Source organism: Echeneis naucrates, chromosome 17 (assembly GCF_900963305.1).
Source record: "Echeneis naucrates chromosome 17, fEcheNa1.1, whole genome shotgun sequence".
Classification (NCBI taxonomy): Eukaryota; Metazoa; Chordata; class Actinopteri; order Carangiformes; family Echeneidae; genus Echeneis; species Echeneis naucrates.
The window spans coordinates 2,092,295-2,107,735 of NC_042527.1; the positions used below are offsets into that span (position 1 = coordinate 2,092,295).

The window sequence follows — 15,441 nt, forward strand, 5'->3', positions numbered from 1 at the left end:
AACATAACGGGTCTCCATTTACCCATAGTTTTAGGTTCTGGGGAGTTGGCAAGTCATCATATGTTGCCCCTATCAAAAATCTAATCCTACTTTCCTCCATACTCCACATCTCTTTCCAACTAAGCTTTTTCTTCTCTACACCTTCCCAGTTCAACCACTGTCCCTGCTTAGCCTGAGCCACAGCCCTCGCACCGCTTAATATTTCCTCCTGTCTATAAACCTGCTCTACAATTAGCTTCCTCTTCTCTTTGGGATCTGCTCTACTCCACACCTATTTGCCTGAGCCAAGCCCCAAGCCTCCCCGGCCTATTTGTACATTACCCACAATCTCCCCTTGGTTGGGTTTGGAACCACTTTACTAACAACCACATCTTTACTCCCAGATAACAGGAGCTCTGTCCTAACCTTAGTACATTTAAACTCCTCCACTAGACTAGATACTGGGAGCTGAAGTACCCCTTTCCCATACAGTGCCACAGTGCTTAAATATCTCGGAACCCCAAGCCACTTCCTAATGTAAAAGCTTACTAGTCTTTCCATTTTCTCTGCAGCCGATATTGGAATCTCATATACTGACAGTGGCCACATCAACCTGGGAAACAATCCAAACTGCAAACACCACAACTTCAACTTTCCTGGAAGTCCTGATTTATCTATTCTATCCAGTCCCTCAGCAACATCCTTCCTAAACTGCAATACCTGTCCTCCGTCATGCAAATCTGCCTTGTACCACCTACCTAAGCTCTTTACTGGTTTTTCTCTAATTATTGGAATTGCCTCTTCATCTATTACAAACTTTCGATCACTTAATCTTCCTCTACTTATTGAGATACTTCTAGACTTACTAGGCTTGATTCTCATAGTAGCCCACTTTAAGCTTTTATTAAGTCTCTCAAGTATTCTTTTCATACATGGCACCGTTGTAGTTATCAACGTATAGTTATTTAAAGAGACCCAACAAGGCAACAGTGGCTAGTAGAAGTCCTTTAGTCCAATAGGATTTCTTTACAATGCAGAAACCTCAAACAGAACCAGACTAGGGGAAGGCAGTGCTTTCTATCTCTATTGGCTGGGTTTAGAGATGTGTTAATGTGTCTTCCAGATCAGCAGATGCTGGAATGTCCATTAATTGGCTGTAAATTCAAGTTAGAGGTAATGTTGACTCACTGCACTTCCACATCCGTGTGTGTTATTCCCCCTCTTGACACATCTGTGGGATATGACGCTGGGGGTGAGGCTACATCCTTGATTTGACCTTTGATTTTGAGGGTCAAATCATGTTGTTATTTCGATTGTTATCCAACTTACAAATTAGATTTTGACAACTCTACCCTGCTGAGTTTGGATTTCATTTTTTATAATATGCTATTTAAAAATGCCTTGTAAAGTTCAGATGTATTTCCTTGCCCTGATCACTTTGTCTCTCACACACATACACACTAAACACACTGAGATTCGCAGCTGATGTCTGTAAATAGCCCCTCCTCTCATTGTCAAACATGCTTTGCTAAATCACATACTGGTAGCATAGCATGTTGCCATTGTGAGGAATAGTTGTTTAAGGAAGAATTACCTTGTTCAAGCCTGAACAGCGTCCTCTCTAAATTTTCCTTGTCATTGAGCATAAGAACTCGGATTTGCTTTAGGTGGTGAGGCAACATCTCGAGGCGATTTCTTCAAACTGATCTTCAATCTCCTGTAAAGAGCAAAAGAAAGATTTACCAACCAATAAGCCTATTACACAGCTACATCTGTATGTTTTTGCATACATTTTTGTCATTCTCCTCCTGTTTTCATTCTCTGTCAATAAAGAAACACGATTCTAAACAGATTATTGGTTGAGTTTTGTCCCCAATGTAGTGATATTAGAATGGTATTGTCTTACCATGCCATCATACCAACAGTATATGTATATGTTTATAAGCTATATTTCCAATTTGGGTTGTGACAGTTTCTCCAGTGCTTTGCTTTAATTTATTCCTTCTGCCTAGATCACAGCTCTAGCACAAATGTAACTGACTGACTGACTGACTGAAGGATGATGCTATCTTTTCAACTTCATCGAAGGGAGTTTTACAGGCAATTTTTAAATAGATTTTTATTTATTTATTTATTTATTTTGGTTAAAAAAAAATCTTTTTGTGCAATCATTGCTGTATAGTCCCACAAGCATTAGGTCAGACTTTGGGAGGACCTCATTCAATGTACTACATGGCTGCTGACATTGACCTTAGTAAGCTTCTAATGATCAGTTTGGAAGTAACTTGGTTAAAATTGGATAAAATGTCAAAGAGAACAGTTTCCATTTGAAGTCAGTTGCATCAAAACACTGTATACGTAACCACAGAACAATGGAGTTAAGACAGCAGGTAAAGACCGAAACCAGGATAAATGCAAGTATGATGTGATTATGCCATGAAAAGGCTAGTGAACAGATAACTTATATTTTTATTTTAGCTATTCTCCATATAAAGTAGCTGTTTGCAATGGCGTTCAACTAGGTTTAGCAGTAAATATGGCACTAATGTTTGATTTAATATATGCGAATGTGTTTCTTCTTTTTTTCTTTTTTTTTTTTTTTACAGGTGGTGATTTTAATCTATTATTCATTTATAAAAAGGGAGAGTTATGTTGTGTTTAAGTTAAACAAAGAATTTAAAGGCAGTTTTGCAAGTAGATTGGCACATGTTGTGTAAGCCACTTTAACGTTTAAGTTTTTCCTAATACGGTAATCAGTATTTCACTGGTTCAGTGATGAAACTTGAAAAAACTATTTTTTAAAACTGCTACAAAATAAAACAACTTAAAGGCTATATTGTCTGCACTAAAATAACATTCTGACAGAAGCAGCTATGCGTCATGAGATTTTAATATATATACTGTGAGTAAATATGACTTTTCATTGTGTTTTGGCCTGTAACAAAAAGACACCAAAAACCAAGACACCTGACAACTCTATCAGTAATCAGAAAGCAATCCTGCCCCTTGTCAGTGCAAATTGATATCAGCTGGTTCAGTCCCAACTGATGGCCGATAAAAAGGTGTCACACAAGAAACATTTCATGATGGGTAAAAGCAAAAAACTCTCTCAAGACCTTTGCAAAACTTATTGTTGCAAAACATGCTGATGACATTGGTTGGAGAAGTATTTCTAAACCTTCTGGATGTTCCAGTGAGCACTGTTGGGCCATAATCCATAAATGGAAACATTTCAACGTAAACCGGCTGCGACCAGGTGCTCCTCACAAGATTTGACAGGGGAGTCAAAAGAATTATCAGAAGAGTTGTCCAAGAGCCAAGGACCACTTGTGGAGAGCTTCAAAAAGACCTTGAATTAGCAGGTACAACTGCTCCATTGCTGAAGAAAAAACACGTTGAAGCTTGTTTGAAGTTTGCTGCACAACTTTTTAGACAAGCCTGTGAAATACTGGGAGAATATAGTCTGGTCAGATGAGACCAAAATTGAACTCTACCATAATACACACCATGTTTGGAGGTCAAATGGCACAGCACACCCCAAAAGTAACATACCAACAGTGAAGTTTGGAAGTGGGAACATCATGGTGTGGGGCTGTTTTTCATCATACGGCACTAGCAAACTTCATGTAATTGAAGGAATGATGAAAGGAAAAATGTACAGAAACATTCTTGATAAAAATCTGCTGCTATCTAACAGGATGATAAAGATGAGACAAGGGTGGACCTTTCAATTTATGGACATCTAAGGTTTGATTTCTTTGCATGTGTGGCTTGCATGGATGTCACCAACATCTGCTGAAAATTTCATTTCAGTAGCACCTTTAGAAATATTTACTGAGAAAAATGGTGATGTGTTCAATACTTTACCCACTGTATATTCGTGCTGTATTACAATGATTTAAACTGTTGTTGGCACTTGTCCTTATACACTTTCATGTCAACTACAATGACAAGGGAGAAGACAGTTGGGGAAAAAAATGCAAGTCATGAAGCGGTGATGACTATTTTAACACATAGTTTTACAAATAGTGACAACCATTGCACTTGGATAAAAGTATATTTGAAAACTGTATAGCATTAATATTGTAAGAACTATTGTTAATCGCAATTATTTCTGAGACAATTAACTGTGTAGCAACATTAGGAATTGTTACAGGTGTTATGCTACTTATGTTTTTTTTCCCCCTCTCTCTTTGAATCAGGGACCTCCTGGAACTCCATGGGCCTCAGGAAAGTGCTTTATGAGTTGTTTGAGCTCAGTAACAGAACCGAACAGTGGCTGTCACATACAAGCAGGAGCAGATCCTTTTGGTTGAGCTGTAGAATAACTCGAGCAGGTTAACGCATCCAGAGTCACTGAACCCCAGTCAAGCCCTCCCTATGAGTCTGCGCAGTACTTCTGTCCGATCAGGACAAGGTCAGGAATCCAGTTCTTAATGTCAAACTACCTATTTATAAAACTCTCCGACCCCTTAGGGTCCACACCGACACAAAGGCACTGAGAAAGCGGGCGGTTATTTGCACATCAATGCCATAACTTACTTCTATTAAAACAGTGATAATTAAGTGTTCTTTCCTGTCAAACCTTTTCATCGCTGTAACAATTGTTAGAAACCACTTATCAAATGACTAGTGTGTAATTCGGAATAATAATGTAATATCAATGTCACCTCCCGTTAGATTGCAATATAGTGGATGATAACGACAAATTGGAATTTTACCACAGAAAGTAACGAAGGTTGGTTCACGCTGATTGCAGGTTAAGAATGGTGTCATATTTTCATTACGTGTTTTATAAGGGAACATCAAGTACCAACACGAAGAGGCAGGATACGACCGAAAGCACCAAATAAACCGACAGAATTTAAAATGCTGATCAGCAGTCGTTCTCTAAAACCACGCGAGAACATAAATACCCAGACTAAAATCGACTAACTAGTAACCCAGCGAGACATTAAGAATGTTAAGTTCCTAGTCAAGTTAGAACAATTAGCTAACTTCAGTGATCGCGCTAGCCGTTCGTCCTCCAACCTGTCATTCACCAACCAAGGATAAAACTATTTGAATCCTAAGCCTATGACGATATTACAAGACGAAGACGATCGTGCGAATGTAGTCATTTACCTGCCAGCTTCAGTCCCCGAAGCAGAAGAATCAGGTCGCTGAACAACACTCGGCCTTTTTCTGATGCAGTAGCTGAAATCAGGGGGCGTGGTCCACGGAAGGCAGCTGTTCGGCTCTTACCGTAATAACCGGAGCAAGAAGGAACAAAATGCCGCATTTTGTTGCACGTTGAATGATTCAGTAGAGGTTAGATTTAAAATGACAGTCTTGTTTTTTTTGTTTGTTTGTTTGTTTTTTTTTGGGGGGAGGGTCAGGAATTTTCATTATGTCAAGTTTTTCAAGTTGTTTTTAAAGTTTTGACAGAAATTTTGTGCACACAAGTCAGGTTGACTTCACTGTCTTCATTGTCTTAACATGCAAGCATTTTTAAATAGGAAATATATACAGAATAAGATGAAAGTAAAAATACAAAATATATATACAAATATATATATATATATACAAAATATATATAAAATAAATATAAAATTTATTTACAGATAAAAATAAAATATGCAAACTATAACCTTAAATATTAATTCAACAGTGCACATTGATTAGTGCAAATGCACAAATGACCTATATTAAATAAACAGCCTGTTATTTCACAGTCATGTCCTTTAGCACTCTGACTGTGAAATGTTCATCAGAGTGACAGCCTGGGAAACTGTCTATGGTGGCTGGTTTTTGCAAGCAGCACTCTGTAGTGCTTGCCTGAAGGGAGACGTTTAAAGAGTTGTCCAGGATGTTATGGTTGAAGAAATGTTTGCTACCCGTTACCTAAGCCTGGACCTGTACAAGTCCTGAATGGTGGGAAGATCAGCACCAATGATCTCCTCTGCAGACCTGATTCTCCTTTGAACAGTGGCCCTTTTCTGTTTTGTCGCTTAGCCAAATCAGAGAGTGATGGATGTGCACGGGATGGACTGAATCATAGCAGTGTAGAAGATGACAGGGTGCTCCCAGCCCCATTAGTTCTTTAGAATGACAATGAATCACGCAAAGTAGTGTAAAGTGGCTGCAGCCAGCAGCTAAACCTTCAACAAGAAAATGGAAAATAAAACAACACCGAGAAGTGAGCTGAAGGAGAAGGACCAGTGCTTTTATTTTGAAACAAGTGTAGGATGTTGTGCTGAAAACTTAATGCTGTAAATGGCCTCTCTCAGGCAGATGGCTGTCCCACCTGAGCCTGGTTTTGCCTGAGGTTTCTGCCTCTTAAAGGAAGTTTTTCCTTGCAACTGTCACTAAGTGCTTGCTCATGGGGGGATCTTTTGGGTCTCTTTAAATAATTGTATAAACACAACGCCGCTGGATAGGTTAGGTTGCCATCAGAGAGGGGCCCAAATACAAAAAATCCAAAGTACTAAATAATGTTATAAAAGAATTAGGTCTTGTTGATCCATGGAGAAAATAATAATCCCAAAGGAAGGGATTTTACCTTCTTTTCTAACCCACATGGTAGTTATTTGAGAATAGACTTTTTTTGTGCTTCAAAACAACAGATACACAAAGTCAGGAACTGCAGCATAGAGTCAGAGAACTATAAGCAACCACGCCCCTGTCATACTATCTCTCGAGCTGGGCAAGGAAGCCTCTTTAAGTACTGGAGACTCAATGTGTCTGTCCTGTCAGATGAAAAGGTTGTCCAAGAACTAAAGGAAAATTTATAGGAATATTTTCAAATAAATGATAATGGCGAGGTCTCACCAGCTATTCTGTGGGAGGGAGGAAAATAAGTCATAAGAGGAAAATAATGGAAATAATATCCAGATTGAAAAAAGCTCGACTGGAACAGCAAGGAAAGTTAGAAAGCAAATCAAAGAGTTAAAGTTAGAACATAAAAGAACATCCAACAACTGCACTCTCCTGGAGTTAAAAAAAAATTAAATAGGCATGAGTTAGATTATCTTTTAACATATAAAGCAGAAGGAGGTCTTTGCTTTATAAATCAAAGATATTATGAGGTGGGCAACAGGGCAAGCCAGTATAGTAATAGAATAGTTACAAAAATAAGAAATCCCAGTTCAAATTTAATCATGGCTAGGCCAACTGAGATAGCAGAGGCCTTCGCAGAATATTATGAAAACTTATACAGCGAATCAGAGTCTGAGCTCATCGAGTCCAAAACACAAGAATTCTTTCTCCAGGTACAGATGGCTTCCCGGGGAAATTCGATACCGTGTGAACTGTACCGTACCGTGTGAGACTGTGTGAGACCGTGTGAGACCGTGTGAAGAGGAACTTTTTGTATCAAACATTGGAGGTTTTTGGGTTTCATTCAGTGTTTATAGACTTGGTAAAAATGGCTTATAAAAATCCCAAATCACGGATTAGAGTCAATGGCTATGGAAAACTGATAACAGAGATAAAGAATGGTTTGGCAAGGTGGAAGATTTTACCATTGACCCTGGTGGGTAGAGTAGAAGCAGTAAGAATGAACATACTTCCAAGATTATTGTTTTTGTTCCGATCATTGCCTATTACGATTTCTGGAGCCTTTCTGAAAAAATTGGACAAAATCATATCTAAATTCCTATGGCAAAATTTAAAAGCTAGAATTATATGTAGGACGCTTCTTAGCAAAAAGGAGAAGGGAGGGCTGAACCTACCTAATTTAAGTAATTATTATTGGGCAGCACAACTCAAAGCCTTAATTATGTGGATCACTAAAGAGAAAGATTCAGTGTGGGTGGAAATGGAGCAAAATGCATGTCAAAATATATCTATTTATATAATATTTAAATATTTAGAATTACTTACATTTTTAAATGAGAGGACTCGGAAGAGACTCAAGATGGGCAATGAATGGGTCAAGGGAACATTGAAAATCTGGTCAGCGGTATGAAAGAAGTTGAAACTCTCAAATTTTGGGCTACCAAGATCCCAAAGAACCCAGAATTTTTACCATCTGTCATGGATGCAGGATTAAACAAATGGGCTAACAAGGGGCTAATATATATTGATTATATATTTGTTTCAGGGACAAACAATGAAATCATTCACACAACTTCAAAAGGAATTGAATTAAATTTTTATCTAAATTAGAGGAGGTGTTATGATCATTCTCATAGGACAAATCAAAAAAGTGATATAAAAAAGTGACAAAACACTACAACAAGAATCTAAGGAAAACAACTTGGATATCAAAGAAAAGTGGGAGCTGGAAGCGAATATCATAATATCAGAAGAAGAATGGGAGGAAACATTTAAAGGGGGTCATAAAATAACTAACAGCCCAACCAGGAGGGAATTTGGCTGGAAAGTGAAAATGCGTTACTTTTACACTCCGTTCATTACATCGAAATACAGCAACATGACTAATTTATGCTGGAGGGAATGTGGGGTAGTGGGGGACTCCACCCATATATTCTGGGATTGCCCAAAATTACAAAATTTCTGAAAAAATATTCAAAAGGAGATCAAACAGATTATGGGTATTAACTTACCTTTGGAACCAGCAATTTATATTTTGGGTATAATGCCTGACAGTATGACAGATAAGAGCTCTAAATATTTACTGAGAACATTCCTACTGATAGAAAAAAAGACAATAACAGCTTCCTGGTTGAAGCTACAGCCTCCAAATATAACGCAATGGAGAGACAGGGTAAAAAATGTGCTCATCATAGAAAAAATTACAGCAAAACTACAGTTGAAATCAGACTTGTTTGATAGAAGATGGTCATTACTAGTGCAAGCAATGCTGGGATTCCAGTAACCTCCAAATCAAATCAAATCAGATTTATTTGTATAGCGCCAAATCATAACAAAGTTACATCAAGGCACTTTACATATAGAGCAGGTCTAGACCAAACTCTTTATAAATTTATTTAAAGAGACCCAACAGATCCCCCGATGAGCAAGCACTTGGCAACAGTGGCAAGGAAAAACTTCCTTTAAGAGGCAGAAACCTCGAGCAGAACCAGGCTCAGGGGGGGCGGCCATCTGCCTCGACCGGTTGGGTTGAGAGTGGGAGAGAGAGAGAGACAGGCATTGGGGGGGGAGTGGGTGTAGACAGGAACATGTTGCTGTATGAAGTTCATGGAGTTGAGCTGTAGTGCAGAATTCATGAAATATGGGACCAGCAGGTGTTGCAGGAACATGGGATGGCGATGAGTCACCACCTGCAGGATGAGGACAGGGAGAGAGAGGAGAGGAACTGGGAGAGACAGAGACTTTGGCAGAACGTGGTTAGTAAATGCAGTATAATTGCTTAGAACTGGGTGAAACTGTGTTTTTTAAGAATGATGGTTCAGCGCATGCAAGGGGGGAGGGAGAGAGAAAGAGGGTGAGGGGGAGAGAGGGTGAGAAGCTCAGTCCTTCCCCCAGCAGCCTAGGTCTATAGCAGCATAGCTAAAGAGTAGAGGACTTTAACTTTTTAACTATAAGCTCTGTCATACAGGAAAGTTTTAAGCCTGGTCTTGAAAATTACTAAAGAGTCCGCCCCCCGGACCGATGCTGGAAGTTGGTTCCATAGAAGAGGAGCCTGATAACTGAACAATCAGCCTCCAGATTTACTCTTGGAGACTCTAGGAACCACAAGTAAACCTCCATCTAGAGAGTGCAGTGGCCTGCTAGGACAGTAAGGAACTATGAGCTCTCTGAGATATGATGGAGCTTGGCCATTAAGAGCTTTATACGTTAAAAGAAGGATTTTGAATTCTACTCTATATTTTACTGGCAGCCAATGAAGAGCAGCTAACACAGGAGAGATATGATCTCTTTTCCTAGTTCCTGTTAATATTCGTGCAGCAGCATTCTGAATTAATTGAAGGCCTTTTAGAGATTTGTTTGGACATCCAGATAGTAATGAGTTACAGTAGTCCAGCCTAGAAGTTACAAATGCATGGACTAGTTTTTCTGCGTCATCCTGAGAAAGGATGTTTCTGATTTTCCTAATGTTTCTCAGGTGGAAGAAAGCTGTCCGACTAACTTGTTTTATGTGAGGGACAAAGGACATGTCCTGGTCAAAAATTACTCCAAGGTTTCTTACAGTGGAGCTGGAAGCCAAAGTAATGCTGTCCAGACTGATGAGATGATTAGATTCTGAGGTGCTTAGGACCGAGTACAATAACTTCTGTTTTGTTCTGTTCCTAGTTGAGAAGTAAAAAAATTCCAGTCATCCAGACTTTTGTCTTCAAGACATGCCTGCAGTCTGACTATCTGAGTGACTTCATTTGGCTTCATTGATAGGTACAGCTGAGTATCGTCTGCGTAGCAGTGGAAGTTGATGCTGTGTTTCCTGATAATGTTGCCTAGAGGAAGCAGATAAAGCGTAGAGGATTGGTCCAAGTACCGAACCCTGCGGGACTCCATGACTGACTACAGTACATGAGGAGGAGCTGTTGTTTACATGAACAAACTGATGTCTGTCTGATAAGTAGGATTTGAACCACCTTAGTGCAGTTCCTTTTATTCCAATTTCATGTTCCAGTCTCTGTAGTAAAATATTATGATCTATGGTGTCGAATGCAGCACTAAGATCTAGAAGGAGAAGTATGGAGGCTGATCCATTGTCTGAGGCCATTAGAATGTCATTGGAGACTTTAACCAGTGCTGTTTCTGTGCTATGATGGGCTCTAAATCCTGACTGAAACTCTTCAAACAAACTGTTCCCATCCAGGTGCTCGTGTAGTTGTTTTACTACAGCTTTCTCAATGATTTTAGAAATAAATGGAAGGTTCGATATGGGTCTATAATTTGCCAAAACATCTGGATCAAGATTAGGCTTTTTAAGCTGGGGTTTGATGACGGCAGTCTTAAGTGCCTGAGGTACATAACCCAGAAATAAAGTCAGATTAATCAAATATAAAATGAACGGCTCAATTAAATAAAAGATCTCTTTAAAGAGGCTAGTTGGTACTGGGTCTAATAGACAGGTTGACAGTCTGGATGATGAAACTATAGAAGCTAGCACTGAGAGATTCAGAGGTGAGAATGATTCCAGATGTAAAAGTGGCGTCGCAGCTGATTCAGGAGTTGCCCCCTTTTTTTCTTTTCTTTTCTTTTTACTTTTAATACAGGAGTGAATGTCCCTCTTTGTTTGTATTGTTGTTAACCTCACCTGTAAGGGACTCTAGGAGGCATGATGTAAAATTGAGTGTTGGATATTTACAGAGATACAGTCAACAAGAAAGGGAGGGAGGAAGGAAGAAAAAAAGAAAAGACTTTTAAAGGACTTAATTTCTCTATAATACACATTCCCTCTATGTGTGTTTGTTGAGTTTGTATGCATGTATATTTGTCAAATAAAAAAAATAAGTAAAAAAAAAAAGAACGTAGGATGAAGACAAAATTAGTCAGTACCATCTAAAAAAAATTGCTTTCTTTTTCAAATCCCCTCATGCACCTTTATTGGATAACAAGCAAATCCTAATTGGGAACAAAACAGTTAACTGGACTATTTGGCAAAAAGCAGCGATAAACTACATTTCACATTTATTTGATAGTAACACTAAGCTATTTTTAAGTTTCAACCAAGTAGTACATAGATACAAATTACCATGTAATCAGTACTGGAGATATGTCCAAATGCAAAGCACCCTGTCTAAATGGTTAGGAAGCCCGCTTATCTGCAGCCCAATCGAAGAACTGCTGAGCAAATCAAGTTCAGCTAGGGGCATTACTTTTAAGATCAGTATTTTATTACAGGAACAATTATGTGACCCTTTGCTCAAGGTTAAGAAACACTGGGCAGGCGACTTGGCTATAGACATATCTCCTGAGGATTGGAAGTCATTTTAAATAACATCAATGCACAACAGCTTTATAAATGGAATTTAATACCAGAAGACTCTTGTTGGAGATGTGACGGGAGTGGTGCTTCTATGATACATATACTCTGGACATGTCCAGCACTTAAGGACTGGTGAAATAACACACATCAGATTATATTTGAAGTCCTGTGCAAAATGTTCCAAATCTCTGCAAAACTGGGTGTCTTGGGATCGACCACTGAGCTTCAGGAAAATGACTTTACATGTTTTGAAAAAAGATGGATTATTTTGGCTCTCACTACAGCAAAACAGATAATATTAAGACACTGGATGAAAAAAACAGCCACCTCCTTATGAAGGAGGAATGGACTACAACAATGCCACAGTTAGCTGCCTACGAGAGGGTGACTTATTCCCTACTGGATAAACTGGAAAATTATATGTTTACTTGGAGCCCTTTTACTGGCTGGTTGTCTAAAAGGTAATGGTTGCTTTGATAATACAGTGTTGTCATTGATTTAATGTGCTTATGTATTGAGAAGTATCAGTGTGGTGGTCTATGGTTGTGTTTGGTTTGTCTTCATTTGTTTGTTTTTGTTTTTGGAGGAAAGTAGTATTAGATTTTTGATAAGGGCAACATATGATGTATTGCCAACTTCTAAAACTAAAACTCTGGGTAAATGGAGACCCAATATGTTCGTTGTGTTCAGGTACTGCAACTCTAAAGCACATCTTGTCCGGTTGTAAGGTTAGTCTCTCACAAGGCTGATATACGTGGCGACATAACCAGGTTTAATTTTGTGGTCTAGGAGTAGAAAGAAAGTATATTTCATAGAGCTTACTGTGCCGTGGGAGGATTCAGTTGAAGAAGCATATGAAAGGAAAAAGCTCAGGTATGCAGATCTAGGTAAGGATGCTGAGCAGCGAGGATGGAAGGTTAGGATTTGTCCAGTGGAAGTAGGATGTAGAGGGTTTGTAGCCAGATCTGCTATTGCTTTGTTGAAGGAGTTAGGAGAAAGGGGACAGAGGGTGAGGAAAACAGTGAAGGAAATGTCAGATGAGGCAGTAAGATCCAGTTAGTGGGTTTGGGTTAGAAGAAGTAATAGTAGCTCTTAAGATAGACAGACTCTAGGGAAAAGCAAAGGAAGAAATCCAGGAAGGGGAAGTGTATTTAAGTGGAGGGTGTGGCCTGTTTGAGCCTCTTTGTCACCATGCGGTTAGTCCAGGTGAGTTGGCCTGTGTTGGTGTGTTGATTTTGTTTGAAAATAGGATTGTTCAGGTGAGTTTAGTTGCTGAATCTGCGAGTGTAGCTTGTATTGCCTCCACCTCTTTCGCCCTCTATACTTTCATGCCCCCTACCTGAACCAGGGTCTGTATCCCATCCCTACTTTTATCTCCACCTCTTCTATTTCTCTCCACTACCCGAACCAGGCTCTGTATCCCCACCCCGCTTTCACTGGTGCAATTGGTGAGAGGTTAGAGTAGTTGACAATGGTGCTGCTTGAAATACTTCTCTTTGTGTTTGTGCCTCTTTGACACCATGCGGTTAGCCCAGGGGAGTTAGCCTGTGTTGGTGTGTTGGTTTTGTTTGAGCATAGGACTGTTCAGGTGAGTTTAGTTGCTGAATCTGCTAGTGTAGCTCGTGTTGCCTCCACCTCCTGCACCCTCTATACTTTCATGCCGCCTACCTGAACCAGGGTCTGTATCCCATCCCTACTTTTATCTCCACCTCTTCTATTTCTCTCCACTACCCGAACCAGGCTCTGTATCCCCACCCCGCTTTCACTGGTGCAGTTGGTGAGAGGTCAGAGAAGTTAACAGTCGTGCTGTTTGAGATAGTTGTCTTTGTGTGAGGAGTGGTGATGGCTGGCATTAGGGGGTGACTCTGGGACGCCAGTGTTCACGGTCTAGCCTTCTGGAGGTCTTGTGGGCCTAACTAGACGAAACACCGACCCACCTGATGACCCCAAAGACATGATAGCTAGCACCGCTCACTGGCCTAGTTGGATATTATAGCAGGGAACATTTGTTGCTAGGAAGGTAATCACTGAGTCTGGTCCATTTTTTGTCGCACAAGTTTCTTGTGTTTTTTCTAAATTCTACTCAGTTACTAAAAAAAAGAAATAAAAAATAATAACTAAGGGAGTAAATGTCTGGCCCTGATGGCCCCCTGATTGAGTGAATGGATTTCTCCCTGTCTGTATTATTTGTTTCTTAAACTTCAATAAAAAGTTGATCACAAAAACAATACATAAATTGCTTTAATTTGGGTGGCACCCCTAGTTTAACTGGTGGTATCCTATATGCCACCTGTATGAAAATACTCTGGCTCTACCAAGCTCTGCTCCTGTGGAAGGTTGAAATTACTGAGTTGCTACAGGAAGTACAATCTCTGCTGGGCATTCTTCTGGACAGTATCTATGTGTGAGGACCACCTCAAATCCCACAAAAAGATGGATCCTAGGAATCTTAAGTGATCCACAGTAGGCACTGCATAGGCATTCCGAAAGTCTACCATCATCTCCACAGTCTTGAGCAGGTTAAGCTCCAGGTGGTTCTGACTGCACCAGTGGACCAGCTGGTCCACCTCCCATCTGTACAGAGACTCAACACTGTCCTGAATCAGACCAATGACAGTGGTGTCATCCGCATATTTCAGGAGTTTGACAGATGGTTCTCCTGGGATGCAGTTGTCAGAGGGTGAAGAGCAGCAGGGAGCAAACACAGCTGTGGGGGAGGCCAGTGCTAATGGTTCTTGTGTGCTGCTGTTGCCTGTCAGCCAGGAAGCTGATTATCCACTGACAGGTGGAGACGGGCACAGTGAGCTGGGTGAGCTTATTGTTGAGGATGTCTGGGATGACAGTGTTAAAGGCCAAGCTCAAGTCCACAAACAGAATCCTGATGTATGTCCCTGGGCACTTGAGGTTGTGCAAGATGTAGTGCAGCCCCATGTTGACTACATCATCTATTTACCTTGTAGGCAAACTGCAGGGGGTCAACAGGGAATTCTGATGTCCTTCACCAGTCTCTCAAAGGACTTTATGACCACAGACATCAGGCTGACAGGCCTGTAGTCATTTAGTCCTTCAATAATGGACTAATGGGGACTTGGATGATGGTGGAGTGTTTGAAGTAGAAAGGACCTTCACAGAGCTCCAAAGATGTGTTTAAGATCGGGGTAAAGATGGAAGCCAGTTGGTCAGCACAAACTCTCAGGAAGGAGGGGGACACCGTGTTCGGTTCTGGAGCCTTGCTGGGTTTCTGTTTCTGGAAGGACACACATCTTCCTAACAGATCTTTAGGGCAGACAGGGAGTCAAATGGGAAGGGGGTGGGGACTGCAGGTAGTCTTTTGTGTAGGTGTGAGGTGATGACTACAGAAATAAATGCTAATAACCACTCACTGGAAACTGTGGCATTAATCCTCATAAAGCTCATTTGGTTGTATTAATTCCATTGCACTTTGTCTGAGCTTTATTAGACGCATGAATGCTCTGTCATGCAGAAAGGCTTTAAGCCTGATCTTGGAAATTCCTAAAGACCTCGCCCCCTGGACCGATACTGGAAGTTGGTTCGATAGAAGAGGAGCCTGATTACTTTTTTGTAATTAAAATTTTTATTTAAACACAGTAAACAAAAAAAAA

General features: G+C 40.1%; 1 protein-coding gene across 2 annotated transcripts in view; it reads right to left on the minus strand.

Annotated features, from left to right (window-relative positions):
• The window catches only part of LOC115057393 (glycogen debranching enzyme-like), a 49,822-nt gene extending 44,618 nt beyond the window's left edge, over nucleotides 1-5,204 (minus strand). For both annotated transcript variants that reach the window (XM_029524480.1, XM_029524481.1), the window contains exons 1-2: nucleotides 5,104-5,204; nucleotides 1,574-1,696 (exon numbers count right to left, since the gene is read on the minus strand). In XM_029524480.1, coding sequence (XP_029380340.1) covers nucleotides 1,574-1,661 — 88 coding nt within the window. In that variant the 5' untranslated portion in view covers nucleotides 1,662-1,696; nucleotides 5,104-5,204. The remainder of the gene's footprint in view (nucleotides 1-1,573; nucleotides 1,697-5,103) is intronic.
• Between the last annotated feature and the right edge of the window lie 10,237 nt (nucleotides 5,205-15,441).